At 47.9% G+C, this 15641-nt stretch overlaps 1 protein-coding gene across 1 annotated transcript in view; it reads left to right on the top strand.

Annotated features, from left to right (window-relative positions):
* LOC124594311 overlaps positions 1-15104 on the top strand; it is a 564901-nt gene extending 549797 nt beyond the window's left edge. The window contains exons 5-7 of the mRNA XM_047132674.1: positions 2597-2862; positions 14630-14828; positions 15070-15104. Coding sequence (XP_046988630.1) covers positions 2597-2862; positions 14630-14828; positions 15070-15104 — 500 coding nt within the window. The remainder of the gene's footprint in view (positions 1-2596; positions 2863-14629; positions 14829-15069) is intronic.
* Positions 15105-15641: the final 537 nt, after the last annotated feature.

Here is a 15641-nt window from a genome sequence, read left to right on the forward strand (position 1 = left end):
GTTGTACTGTTTGCCATCGCCATTAATCCAATTATGGATTGTCTCCTTCCTGATGTCTCGGGCTCCCTCTTTGTGGACGATTTTGCGATCTACTACAGCTCTCAACGGACCAGCCTTCTTGAAAGACGTCTTCAAGGATGTCTCGATCGCCTCCACTCGTGGAGCATCGAAACCGGCTTCCGTTTCTCACCCAGTAAGACCGTTTGTGTTAATTTTTGGCGACGTAAGGAGTTTCTTTCGCCCTCCTTACATCTAGGTCCTGTCAACCTTCCGTTTTCCGACGTCGCTAAATTCTTGGGTCTTATGTTTGACAGAAAACTGTGCTGGTCCTCCCACGTTTCCTATCTTTCGGCTCGCTGTCTGCGTTCCCTTAACACCCTCCGTGTCCTGAATGGTACCTCCTGGGGAGCGGACCGAGTGGTCCTGATCCGCCTCTATCGCGCCTTAGTGCGCTCGAAATTGGATTATGGAAGCATAGTCTACTCCTCTGCTCGGCCGTCTATTCTTCGGCGTCTCGACTCTATCCACCACCGTGGATTACGTTTAGTGTCTGGAGCTTTTTACACCAGCCCTGTGGAAAGCCTTTATGCTGAGACTGCTGAACCTCCGCTGTCCAATCGGCGGGCAGTCCTTCTGAGTCGTTATGCTAGCCATCTGTCTTCCATGCCTGCTAATCCAGCCCATGACCTTTTTTTCGACGCCTCCTTTGATGTAAGGTATGCAGGCCGCTCCTCCTCCCTACTACCCCCGGGAGTCCGCTTCCGTCAACTGCTCCATTCTCTTTCCTTCCGCTTTCCTAAAACCTTCTTGACAACTTGGGGTACAGCACCGCCTTGGCTGCGTCCCCGGATCGACTTGCTCCGAGACATACGTCAATTTCCAAAGGATGGTACCCCTACACTTGTTTACCGTCGGGCATTTGCTGCTCTATGTGCACAAATGACGGACGCCACATTTATTTACACCGACGGCTCGAAAACATCGTTAGGTGTAGGGAGTGCCTATATTGTTGGCGACACCCCAAATCACTTTCGGCTTCCCGACCAGTGTTCTGTTTATACTGCGGAGCTTTACGCTGTTCTCCAGGCTGTCCACTACATCCGCCGCCATCAGCGGATACAGTACGTAATCTGCTCAGATTCTCTCAGCTCTCTCCTGTCTCCAAGCTCTTTACCCTGTGCACCCTCTGGTCCACCGGATTCAGGACTGTCTGCGCTTGCTCCACCTGGGGGGCGTCTCGGTGGCGTTCCTCTGGCTCCCGGGACACGCTGGTATCTGTGGAAATGAGGCGGCCGATATAGCGGCCATGGCTGCAGTCTCTCTTCCTCGGCCAGCTATTCAGTCGCTTCCCATTACCGATCTACGGAGCGGTTTATGTCGCCAAGTTGCTCATTTATGGCATGCGCATTGGTCAACACTTCCCCATAATAAATTGCGGGAAGTGCGCTTGGACCTCTTCCTCCCGAACGCGTCGTCGGGAGGAGGTAATTTTAGCTAGACTCCGGATAGGGCACTGTCTTTTTAGCCATCGACATCTTTTAAGCGGTGATCCTCCCCCACTCTGTCCCCACTGCTCTCAGCTGTGGACGGTGAGACACCTTTTAATTGAATGCCCCTATTTTAATCCGTTACGCTCCCGTCTACAGCTATCGCCTGATCTATCGTCGATTTTAGCAGATGACACGCGCTCTGCCGACCGCGTTCTCCAGTTTATAAGTGACAGTGAAATGATGTCAGTCATTTGAAGTTTTTTTGGGGACAACCAACACCTTTCTATAGTGGATTTTTAAGCATTCCTTCTGCCTTTAGTTTCTCAAATTTTATGACTTTGTTCCCATTGCTGCTGGTTTTAAATTTCGTTTTTTTCCTGTTTCCTACGTCACGGGCTGGGCGCTAATGACTATAGACGTTTTGCGCCCTAAAACCACAAAAAAAAAGTGAGAGGAGACGAGAGGAGTAGTGTAGTAGTAGTAGTAGTAGTAGTAGTAGTAGTAGTACAACAACAAAACAAATGGTTGTGGCTGTGAGACAGGAGACAGTGACAGTTCTAGAGACTCAGAGATAATGCCAGTGAGTTGGAGTGAGTGAGAATGGGCAATTGGTGATGGGTGGCGTGAGCGAGTTTGTTAGTGGAGCTTGTGGGAGTGAGATGTGAATTGCATGTCCGGAAAAGTCGCAAATATGTTCGCATGCTTAAATTTTTAAAGGTGCTGAGGAAGATAGCAAGAGACAGCTGGTGCCCCACTTTTCAGTCAGCCTTTTAAACAGGAGCATATTCGGACTTTTAGTGCTCCGATAGGAGCATTTTTCCCCTGGAGAATCTAGGGTCTAAGGCGTGGGCTCTGGCCGCGGCAGAGAGCAGGTCTTCGCCCTGCGCCACGGAAGCTCCGAGATGACAGACGAAAATGTAGTTTAACTATGACTGCAGACAATCACCCGCAATCAAATAAAAACAAATTACGTAAACAATGTTTTCGGCGCATACTCTAAACTTTGCGGCAGCCCCTCCTAACATGGAGGGCACAGTGCTATCATGTGAAGTGACGTGACGAGAAATCAAATGAGATGAGGTGAGGGCTGTCGTTGTGCTGCGCAGTGCTGGGCCCGAGCAGCGCGCTGCTGGCGCCGGGCGCGCACGGCCTCGGCCACGTTGGCGTGTCGTCCGCGCCGCCCCCGCAGCAGGCGCACGCCTCGGCCGGCGCCGGCGCCCCCGGGTCGTCGCGCGCCGCCTCCGACCGCGACCGCCCCACAACGCCCGCCAGCTCGCCGGGCAGCGCCGGCCTCCACGGCGGCACCGCGGCACTCGACGGCTGCGGCGGCCACTGCGTCGCCTTCGAGAACTTCTGCTACTACTGCCTGCAGGTCAGTGCGCGATGGCTGCTCCACGCGCCTCTCTATTATCTGAAGCCCGATTCACATTAGACTTCAACGGAACGGAACGTGACGGCGGGTGACACTACCGTCAATGGTGTGTTCACACTGAACGGAATGTCAACTCAGCGTCACTTCCCCTAAGCCTGTATTGCACTCTCAAAGTTCTTTGACAAAGTGTTACAAAAAGGTACGGCCAGACTTTCAGGAAACATTCCTCACAAACAAATAAAGAAAAGATGTTATGTGGACATGTGTCCGGAAGCGCTAAATTTCCATGTTAGAGCTCATTTTAGTTTCGTCCACCTACGCTCAATGGAGCACGTTATCATGATTTCATACGGGATACTCTACCTGTGCTGCTAGAACATGTGCCTTTACAAGTACGACACAACATGTGGTTCATGCACGATGGAGCTCCTGCAAATTTCAGCCGAAGTGTTCGTACGCTTCTTAACAACAGATTCGGTGACCGATGGATTGGTAGAGGCGGACCTATTCCATGGCCTCCACGCTCTCCTGACCTCAACCCTCGTGACTTTCATTTATGGGGGCATTTGAAAGCTCTTGTCTATCCAACCCCGGTACCAAATGTAGAGACTCTTGGTGCTCGTATTGTGGACGGCTGTGGTACAATACGCCATTCTCCAGGGCTGCATCAGCGCGTCAGGGATTCCATGCGGCGGAGGGTGGATGCATGTATCCTCGCTAACGGAGGACATTTTGAACATTTCCAGTAACAAAGTGTTTGAAGTCACGCTGGTACGTTCTGTTGCTGTGTGTTTCCATTCCATGATTAATGTGATTTGAAGAGAAGTAATAAAATGAGCTCTAACATGGAAAGTAAGCATTTCCGGACACATGTCCACATAACATATTTTCTTTCTTTGTGTGTAAGGAAAGTTTCCTGAAAGTTTGGCCGTGCCTTTTTGTAACACCCTATATATATATATATATATAAACAGGGGATGTAGCACGTATATATCTTCCGCATCTCCTCCTTGACCACTGGACCGATTTCAACCATACTAGGTACACGTCACTTAATGTCTGGATATAAACGCTGTAGGGGTAAGACCCTATCAAAGGGGTGAGGATGAAAAGCAATGCAGCTCACGACTCGCGAATACCCATACTGCAGACGAGCGGTATTTAAGAATGAGAGCACTTACTATTTTGCAACAAACTTCACACACAATTTCGAACTATTTAGAAATTTTTCCTCGCTGACTATTCCCACGAAATGATAGAAGAAAAAAGTTTATTGCTTACTACGCTGTTCGTGCAGTAACTGTCATATATGACATGACGATATTTTAATTTATTACTTATTTACTGTTAAGTATATTCCCGACACACCTTGAAGACGTTATTGACACAAATCACTGAATGTACAAGCAAAACTGTGACATTATGACACCCAATTCAGGGGTACAACGTCATAAACATTGCCCTGCTTGGAAATGAAACTGCAGTGCGAAATTCGGCAGAGATACAGGTGTATGTGTACAAATATCTATGAAATATTTGAAATATACAGGAAATATATTTGACAGGTGCATACGTGGGCAAAGTCATTGATAAAAGGCTCGTCCTAAGCCCTTGGAACGATTTCAATCAAGGACATGTATTAGTTACGACCTGGAAAGAAGTACTCTAGGACAGGACGGGGGGGGGGGGGGGGGGGGAGGAGGAGCTAAGAGAACTGAGAGGCTGCTATTCGGGTGGGGTAGGAAGGAGCAAATGGACAGAGAGAGGGAGGGGGGAGCAGGAGATGAACAAATTTGGGCAGGTAGGAGATTGACAGAGAGGGAGAGGGGGAAAGTCGACAGAGAGAGGGAGAGAGAGGAGATGAAGAGTGTGACGTGGAAGAGGAGATGGACAGGCAGGAGGAAGAGGTGCACAAAAAGAGGGGAGAGGAGACAGAAGACAGACAGTGGGTGAAGAAGATGGACAGGGAGTGCAGGGATGGAGGAAATAGACAGAGGGTGTGGGGACAGATGACGTGGACAGAGGGTGCAGATGGTGGAGGAGGTGGGTGGTGCGTTCAAAAATGGCTCTGAGCACTATGGGACTCAACTGCTGTGGTCATCAGTCCCCTAGAACTTAGAACTACTTAAACCTAACTAACCTAAGGACATCACACACATCCATGCCCGAGGCAGGATTTGAACCTGCGACCGTAGCAGTCGCACGGTTCCGGACTGAGCGCCTAGAACCGCGAGACCACCGCGGCCGGCTGGGTGGTGCGTGTGGGTTATAGAGGTGGTGGGCGGTGATACCCTCACCCGGTCGACTTCTGTGTCGCCGGTGTGCACAACCAACCATTTTTCTGCCCTGGACTCCGCATACCAAGAGAAGAATGCCGATGCCTCTGTAGATCTAATGGAGCAGGATCCTCCAGCTTGTGCACCATGTAGCAGTGTCTTCGAAGGCTGGCAAGGTGACACCCTTTAATTTTTCCTCTCCTCCCCTTTTCTTATCATGAATTGCCTCCAATGAAACATTAGCGGCCTTTGATCCAACAAAGAGGACTTCTGGCTGCTCTTGGAATTGTAGTACCCGCTTGTTCTTTGCCTCCAGGGAACAAAATTACATCCTCGCGACCGCTTTAAGCTCTCACATTTCCTTTGACCTCCCCCCCCCCCTCCCGCCCTCCCAAGGAAAGCATTCCACATCATGGGGGAGTTATGCTCCTCATCTGGAATGACCCTTCATAGTCAACCCATCTCCCTGACTACTCAGCTTCAAGCTGTTGCGGTCCACAGTTTCCTTCCTCACTTGGCCTTTCCCCTTTGTGTTGTTTACATCCCTCCATCATTCAGTGTCATCAGGGGAGATCTCATCCAACTTACTGGGCAACTCCCTCACTCATTACTGCTGCTTGGTGACAAACACGCACCATCCCATTTGGGGTTTCCCCAGAATCTGTCAGAGAGGTGCCCTCTTGGCTGACCACCTCAATCAATTTCACCTCATGTGCTTTAAAATGCGAGCACCCACATTCCTTTCAGACTCCATGCTCACCTATTCCCATTTGGACCTCCTCTTCTGCACTGCCCAGCTTGCCCATTGTCTCGAGTGGTCCATTCTCTCCGACAAACACTCAAGGGACCATTTCCAGTGTGCAATCCATTTGCTGATTCCTACCCCACCTACATTCACACCCATATGGCAGCTTTCCAAGACCAACTGGAGCGAGCTTCGATGAACATTTCCCCAGTTGTGAAGACCAGGAAAAATATCTTCCAAGAGTTATCCTTATCACCACAGAACATTCCATTCCTCGTACTCCCACTTCACCGCACTGTGTCGCGGCCCTTGATGGACTGAGGTGTGCCGCGACGCAATTCGCTTTCGGAGAGGTGCTCTCATCGTTTTTAACTGTTATCCTACGACGGTAAATTGCATTTCTTATAAGCAGTTGCGTTCACAATGTCGTCTCTTTCTTCGGGACAGCAAAAAAGCTAGCTGGGTTTCCTATTTTCTTTTAACAGTTCCACTCCCTCTTCTGTCTTGTCTGCCAGCCTCCAACGGCTCTCTAGGACCGAGGTCCATTCCCCAATTTCTGGCCTGACAGTGTCATATTGGATCCTATTGCTATCTGCAACACCTTGGGCCGCTATTTTGCGGAGATTTAGAGTTCCACCCACCATCACCATGCCTTCCTCCATCGGAAACGAGTGGAAGAGGCGATACCTTTCTCTTCTCAGAATTGTGAGAGCCAAAATGCCGCCTTTACTGTGGGGGAGCTAGATCATGCTCTCACTTCAATCCCCATCCTTCGCCCCAGGGGCCAGACGATATTCACATTCAGAGATTGCAGAACCTTTCTTTCGTGATCAAGCACTCTCTCCTTCATATGTACAATCGCATCTGGGCAGAAGGTGCGTTTCCCAGGCGATGGCGTGAAGCTCCTGTCATACCCATACCTAACCCCGGCAAGTACAAACAACTTCCTTCTAGTTATCGCCTCGTTTCTGTCACCAGCTGTGTTTGCAAGATGATGGAACATAAGATTCATGCCCAGCTGGTGTGGTGACTCGAGTCTAGCAATTTACTAACCACTGTACAGTGTGGATTTCGAGCGCGCCGTTCATCAGTGGACCATTTCGTCACTTTGTTTACTCTTACCATGAATGGTTTTCTGTGGAAATACCAGACTGACCGTGTTTTTCGATTTGGAGAAAGCCTGCGACACCTGCTGGCGGACTGTACTCTCTACACGTGGGGCTTCCATGGGCATCTGCCCCGTTTCCGTGAGGAATTTTTAAGACTGACTTTCCAAGGTCCGTGTGGGTTCTGCCTTGTCGGACACCTTGATCCAGGAAAACTGTGTGCCTCGGGGTTCTGTCCTGAGCGTCGTCCTCTTTGCTATTGCTATTAACCCTGTGTCCTGCCGGGCATCTCCAGCTTGCTTTTTGTTGACGATTTTGCTATCTGTTGCAATCCTCCACGGGCCTGTCTTATTGAATGGGGTCTTCAGCGGTGTCTCGATCGTCCTTACTCATGGAGCATCGACAACGGCTTTTTGTTGTCCACTGAAAAAACCGTTTGTATAAATTATGGATTATAAAAGTATATTATCAAGCCCAATGTCAGAATTGCTTCTTTGGTGCCTTTACATTTCGTAACTCCTAAGTGATGAACTACAAAGAGACATGAATAAACTGAGGTCACAAACAAACCACTGGTGCCTCTACGCAAAAGTTGTACAACTGCAGTGATATTGCCGACCGTTGTGGCCGAGCGGTTTTAGGTGCTTCAGTCTGAAACCGCGCGACCGCTACGGTCGCAGGTTCGAATCCTGCTTCGGGCATGGCTGTGTGTGATGTCCTTAGGTTAGTTAGGTTTAAGTAGTTCTAAGTCTAGGGGACTGATGACCTCAGATGTTAAGTCCCATTGTGCTCAGAGCCATTTGAACCATTTTGCAGAGATATTGACGTGCCATACGTTTTACCAGCGTGTCATATTTGTAAGGCAGAGAAATATGATATATAGCAAACAAATCTGACAGAAGGGGTGGCAGTTTAAGTGCTCAAAACACCGAAAAGTAAATTAAATGGGGCATCATACAGGGCAAAAAATGGAAGAAAAACGGTCAAATGTGTGTGACGTGATGTCTATATGTAAGAAATAAAATAGAGAAACAATTAACGCGTCTTTGAATGATGCTCGAAACCATGTAGAGCGTTAAACCGCTTGTCGGATGTTTCTTTAATTTACTTTCAGGCACATCGCTTGTCAAACATCTGACGGTTCTTTCTAAATTTTTTATTCTACAGTTTTGTTCAGAAAGCACGACATGCCTCCCTATCGTCTTCTGTTCTCGAAATGTCGTGAACTTAGAGGATGATTCGAAGTGAGCCAGTTTGACAGTTAAATATCATAACAATGCAATTTTTACGCCTGAAACAGGTAGTCGTTGAAGAGAAGAACGTTTCGACACTTTGTTTTGAAGCTGTTCTTGAAATATTTCAGTTTTCCCTCAAATCACTAGTTTTGTGAATTACCTTGATTACTTTCAAACAGTTAAACATTTTCTGAGAAAAAAAGCCCTCATGCTGGTAAATTTGATACCTAAGAGTTCAGTTCTTCCAAAGCTACGGTTCGGCAGTTTCGGCGCACTACATAAATGGCTTAGTATTGGTAGCATTATATGTATTTATTTATTTATTTATTTATTGAACTGCGGACTTAGAAACGACAGAGAGGCTTCGTCCCCGCTGTAGCCCTCAGTGGTACACAGCCCCACAACAGGCTACAGCAGTCCACTCACCCCACCGCCGCCTCATACTGAACCCAGGGTTATTGTGCGGTTCGGCCCCAAGTAGACCCCCGAGAACGTCTCATTCCAGACGAGTGTGGCCCCAAATGTTTGCGTTGTAGAGTAATTATGGTGTACGCATACGTGAAGACAATGTTTGCGCAGCAATCGCCAACATAGCGTAACTGAGGCGGAATAAGGGAACCAGCATGCATTCGCCGAGGCAGATGGAAAACCGCCTTAAAAGCCATCCACAGGCTGGCTGGCACTCGAGACCTCAACAATAATCCATCGGGCGGATTCGCGCCGGGGACCGGAACGCCTTCCCGCTCGGGAAGCAGCGCGTTAGACCGCGCAGCCAGCCTGGCGGGCTTTGGTAGCATTAGTAGGGAAAGATACAAACGTGAATGAATAAAAGAGAAACTGGGGCCAACGACTTCTCTTTATTGTTTTAGTTGGTTGGTTGTTTTGCATGTAATTAGAGCCGCACATCATTCAGTGTTAGTCCATTGTGTATTTTATACACTTACAGAATAGAAATTGCATTTTATAACTAATAAAAGTTATTTGATCTAGTAACTTCTGTGCTTTTATGTAACCGAAGCAATTACTTCTGATGCAAGTACAGTTTACAGGCAAACACATTAAAAATTATGTACAATTATTGTCGTTCTTAAACATGGTCAAAGGCAAAAAGTTTCCTGTTATCATTTGATTAATGTGAAAGTTATTTATGAATAACAGAAACATGTTTCATATAAGTTCGATAAAGTATTGAAGCGATGTATGATACATTTTTTGTTTTGTGATTGTTTTTTTATTTTACCTTTTTCTTGTTACAACAACACGCCTCGGTTTCGCGCTACAAATCAATAATTTTCGAATAAAACCTGAATCTAAACATTACAATTTCAAGTCACTATAAATAGCGTTTACTTTTAAGCAACAGACAGGAAAATAGCTATGTAGAACAAAAGTGTTCCGTAGTTCATATGGCCCTACATATATATCCTCACTCAGTTTCTAGACGGTTCACAGTTTTCAATTTTTAAGGAAATCTACATCAACATTTATACCCCGCAAGCCACCCAACGGTGTGTGGCGGAGGGCACTTTACGTGCCACTGTCATTACCTCCCTTTCCTGTCTCAGTCGCGTATGGTTCGCGGGAAGAACGACTGTCTGAAAGCCTCCGTGCGCGCTCTAATCTCTCTAATTTTACATTCGTGATCTCCTCGGGAGGTATAAGTAGGGGGAAGCAATATATTCGATACCTCATCCAGAAACGCACCCTCTCGAAACCTGGACAGCAAGCTACACCGCGATGCAGAGCGCCTCTCTTGCAGAGTCTGCCACTTGAGTTTATTAAACATCTCCGTAACGCTATCACGGTTACCAAATAACCCTGTGACGAAACGCGCCGCTCTTCTTTGGATCTTCTCTATCTCCTCCGTCAGACCGATCTGGTACGGATCCCACACTGATGAGCAATACTCAAGTATAGGTCGAACGAGTGTTTTGTAAGCCACCTCCTTTGTTGATGGACTACATTTTCTAAGGACTCTCCCAATGAATCTCAACCTGGTACCCGCCTTACCAACAATTGATTTTATATCATCATTCCACTTCAAATCGTTCCGCACGCATACTCCCAGATATTTTACAGAAGTAACTGCTACCAGTGTTTGTTCCGCTATCATATAATCATACAATAAAGGATCCTTCTTTCTATGTATTTGCAATACATTACATTTGGCTATGTTAAGGGTCAGTTACCACTCCCTGCACCAAGTGCCTATCCGCTGCAGATCTTCCTGCATTTCGCTACAATTTTCTAATGATGCAACTTCTCTGTATACTACAGCATCATCCGCGAAAAGCCGCATGGAACTTCCGACACTATCTACTAGGTCATTTATATATATTGTGAAAAGCAATGGTCCCAAAACACTCCCCTGTGGCACGCCAGAGGTTACTTTGACGTCTGTAGACGTCTCTCCATTGATAACATGTTGTGTTCTGTTTGCTAAAAACTCTTCAATCCAGCCACACAGTTGGTCTGATATTCCGTAGGCTCTTACTCTATCAGGCGACAGTGCGGAACTGTATCGAACGCCTTCCGGAAGTCAAGAAAAATAGCATCTACCTGGAAGCCTGTATCTAATATTTTCTGGGTCTCATGAACAAATAAAGCGAGTTGGGTCTCACACGATCGCTGTTTCTGGAATCCATGTTGATTCCTACATAGTAGATTCTGGGTTTCCGAAAACGACATGATACTCGAGCAAAAAACATGTTCTAAAATTCTACAACAGATCGACGTCAGAGATATAGGTCTATAGTTTTGCGCATCTGCTCGACGACCCTTCTTGAAGACTGGGACTACCTATGCTCTTTTCCAATCATTTGGAACCTTCCGTTCCTCTAGAGACTTGCGGTACACGGCTGTTAGAAGGGGGGCAAGTTCTTTCGCGTAATCTGTGTAGAATCGAATTGGTATCCCGTCAGGTCCAGTGGACTTTCCTCTATTGAGTGATTCCAGTTGCTTTTCTATTCCTTGGACACTTATTTCGATGTCAGCCATTCTTTCGTTTGTGCGTGGATTTAGAGAAGGAACTGCAGTGCGGTCTTCCTTTGTGAAACAGCTTTGGGAAAAAGGTGTTTAGTATTTCAGCTTTACGCGTGTCATCCTCTGTTCCAATGCCATCATCATCCCGGAGTGTCTGGATATGCTGTTTCGAGCCACTTACTGATTTAACGTAAGACCAGAACTTCCTAGGATTTTCTGTCAAGTCGGTACAGAGAATTTTACTTTCGAATTCACTGAACGCTTCACGCACAGTCCTCCGTACGCTAACCTAGACATCGTTTAGCTTCTGTTTGTCTGAGAGGTTTTGGCTGCGTTTAAACTTAGAGTGAAGCTCTCTTTGCTTTCGCAGTAGATCCTAACTTTGTTGTTGTACAACGGTGGGTTTTTCCCGTCCCTCACAGTTTTACTCGGCACGTACCTGTCTAAAACGCATTTTACGATTCCCTTGAACTTCTTCCATAAACACTCAACATTGTCAGTGTCGGAACAGAAATTTTCGTTTTAATCTGTTAGGTAGTCTGAAATCTGCCTTATATTACTCTTGCTAAACAGATAAACCTTCCTCCCTTTTTTAATATTCCTATTAACTTCCATATTCAGGGATGCTGTAGCGGCCTTATGATCACTGATTCCCTGTTCTGCACATACAGAGCCGAAAAGTTCGAGTCTGTTTGTTATCGGTAGGTCCAAGATGTTATCTCCACGAGTCGGTTCTCTGTTTAATTGCTCGAGGTAATTTTCGGATGTGCACTCAGTATGATGTTCAAATGGCTCTGAGCACTATGGGACTCAACTGCTGAGGTCATTAGTCCCCTAGAACTTAGAACTAGTTACACCTAACTAACCTAAGGACATCACAAACATCCATGCCCGAGGCAGGATTCGAACCTGCGACCGTAGCGGTCTTGCGGTTCCTGACTGCAGCGCCTTTAACCGCACGGCCACTTCGGCCGGCTCAGTATGATGTCACTCGATGCTCTGTCCCTACCACCCGTCCTAAACATCTGAGTGTCCCAGTCTATATCTGGTAAATTGAAATCTCCACCTAAGACTGAGAAAATTTATGTGAAATGTATTCCAAATTTTCTCTCAGTTGTTCTGCCACTAACGGGAGGTCGGTAAAAGGAGCCAATTATTAACCTAGCTCGGTTGTTGAGTGTAACCTCCACCCATAATAATTCACAGGGACTATCCACTTCTACTTCACTACAGGATAAACTACTACTAACAGCGACGAACACTCCATCACCGGTTGCATCCAATCTATCCTTTCTAAACACCGTCTGTACCTTTGTAAAAATTTCGGCAGAATTTATCTCTGGCTTCAGCCAGCTTTCTGTACCTATAACGATTTCAGCTTCGGTGCTTTCTATCAGCGCTTTAAGTTCCGGTACTTTACCAACGCAGCTTCGACAGTTTACAATTACAATTCCGATTGCTGCTTGGTCCCCGCATGTCCTGACTTTGCCCCGCACCCGTTGAGGCTGTTGCCATTTCTGTACTTTCCCAAGGCCATCTAACCTAATAAACCGCCCAGCCCACGCCACACAACCCCTACTACCCGTGTAGCCGCTTGTTGCGTGTAGTGGACTCCTGACCTATCCAGCGGAACCCGAAACCCCACCACCCTATGGCGCAAGTCGAGGAATCTGCAGCCCACACGGGCGCAGAACCGTCGCAGCCTCTGAATCAGACACTCCACTCGGCTCTGTACCAAAGGTCCGCAATCAGTCCTGTCGACGATGCTGCAGGTGGTGAGCTCTGCTTTTATCCCGCTAGCGAGACTAGCAGTCTTCACCAAATCAGATAGCCGCCGGAATCCAGAGAGGATTTCCTCTGAACCATAGCGACACACATCATTGGTGCCGACATGAGCGACCACCTGCAGATGAGTGCACCCTGTACCCTTCATGGTATCCGGAAGGACCCTTTCCACATCTGGAATGACTCCCCCTGGTATGCACACGGAGTGCACATTGGTTTTCTTCCCCTCTCTTGCTGCCATATCCCTAAGGGGCCCCATTACGCGCCTGACATTGGAGCTCCCAACTACCAGTAAGCCCACCCTCTGCGACTGCCCGGATCTTGCAGACTGAGGGGCAACCTCTGGAACAGGACAAGCAGCCATGTCAGGCCGAAGATCAGTATCAGCCTGAGACAGAGCCTGAAACCGGTTCGTCAGATAAACTGGAGAGGCCTTCCGTTCAGCCCTCCGGAATGTCTTTCGCCCCCTGCCACACCTTGAGACGACCTCCCACTCTACCACAAGTGAGGGATCAGCCTCAATGTGGGCAGTATCCCGGGCAACCACAGTCGTAGTCCGATCGGGGGATGCGTGGGACGAGCTGGCCGTCCCCGACAAACCCCCATCCGGACCCCCACAGTGATGCCCATTGGCAACAGCCTCAAGGTGTGTGACCGAAGCCAACACTGCCTGAAGCTGAGAGCGAAGGGATGCCAACTCAGCCTGCATCCGAACACAGCACTTGCAGTCCCTATCCATGCTAAAAACTGTTGTGCAAAGAACGTCTGAACTAATCTACAGAGAGCGCAAACAAATGGACACAAAATTTAAACGGTTATAAAAATAAAAGATTGCCTAGTAAATGCAGTAATGCTGCTACTTGGGCACTGCTGACACACTGCTCGGCGGCGGAAGGAGACTACGCGATTTTACACTATTCAGGTACTAAAACGTGATGCTACAACTCTCAAATACTATAATACGCCCGAAATGTATGAATTAAACAATGCAAGTACCAAAAACACGTAAAGAAATTAAGAATTAAACTATGTAACAAATGAGTGAGCTAGGAGTATACGACTTGCTGCGGCAGCTGCTTATCCAACGCCGGCAGGGAGCACAGTAGTAAGACACTGATCGCATACGCAAAGAAAGCGGTCATTTTGAGGTCTCGCCCGGCAGGCCGGACGTGGTGGTCGAGCGGTTCTAGGCGCTACAGTCTGGAACCGCGCGACCGCTACGGTCGCAGGTTCGAATCCTGTCTCGGGCATTGATGTGTGTGATGTCCTTAGGTTAGTTAGGTTTAAGTAGTTCTAAGTTCTAGGGGACTGATGACCTCAGATGTTAAGTCCCATAGTGCTCAGAGCCATTTTCGCCCAACACCACTTAACGTACGAGTAACCGTGGATACGACGTTGACTGACGAAAGCTACTATGCAAAGTTCCGTAATCTTTGCTTGCTTCTGACAGTGTACAGTAGCATAAGGCAGTTTTACAACTCTACTGGTACCCCATTTGTCCATTTGCCTCTCATTGTTTGGCTAGGAAATTTCGGACAAAATTCTACGGTTCTCGTTTTCGCTCCGGTCAAACACTGTAGGTAATACAAAAAGTGTAAACCTTCGTCATCGATGCTGACTACCGCCGACACGGCGCAGGTGGTGTTCGTGCTGGGTGTGCTGTGCGGCGTGTCGCTGACGATCGCGGGCAGCGTGCTGCGGCAGGGCCCGGGCCAGGGCGGGGTGTCGCACCGCGGCCGCGACCTGGTCGTGCTCGTCTACATCGGCTGCCTGCTGGCGCTCGTCTGCGCGGTGCTGCTCGCCGTGCAGTGCTGCGTGCGCCGCAACGTCAAGCGCCGCAAGCGGCTCTCCGCGAGCGCCGAGCCCGCAACCAGCCGCACGCCGCAGTCGCCGCCGCCAGCGCCGCCCCGCCGCCTTTCACCGTAAGTTGCACCGACCTAGGCGCGAATCCGAGAAGAGAAGAAAGGAGAGGAGGAGGAGGCGTCATGAGAGCCAAAACGTCCCATTCCGAGCCCCCCTCCCCAAAAAAAAATTGTAGTAGAAGCATTTACATTTTTGCATTAACCTGTAACCCACAGCTTCTTCACACGCCCCCTATGCATTTGTCACATGAACCGGGTGGTTAAAATTGAAGTGCACCGACCCACACAGGTCCAGAGTGGGCAGTAATTATCGTACGGCAGCGAAACTTAGTAGATATTCCAATGCACTGTGTGGAACCGATTTACGCTAAAAAAAGAACCTAGTTCCAGTTTTGGCCACCTGGTGCAAATCTGGCACTGTACAGCATCTCATCGACATCTCGGGTTCTCACATTGAGCAAATTCTGCAAGTGGCGGTTTAATAAAATTAACATTATGCACTTCTCATTTCTTTGACTTTTCTGCTCAAGTTCCCTTCCTAATTTCATTACATACAGAAAACCTTTTTATTTGCATTTCTTACTTCCATAGCACCAGATTTGCACCTGGTGGCCAAAAATGGAATTAACGTTTTTCCAGTATAAATCGGTTCTGCATTAACGCATTAAAATATCTACACAATTTCGTTGCCGTACCATAATTGCAGCCTACAATGAGCTACAGTGAGTAGCTGTACTTTATTTACAACTACCCAGTATTTCATGTCCACACCACTCTCCTCTCTCCTC

This window comes from Schistocerca americana, chromosome 2, assembly GCF_021461395.2.
Source record: "Schistocerca americana isolate TAMUIC-IGC-003095 chromosome 2, iqSchAmer2.1, whole genome shotgun sequence".
Lineage (NCBI taxonomy): Eukaryota > Metazoa > Arthropoda > Insecta > Orthoptera > Acrididae > Schistocerca > Schistocerca americana.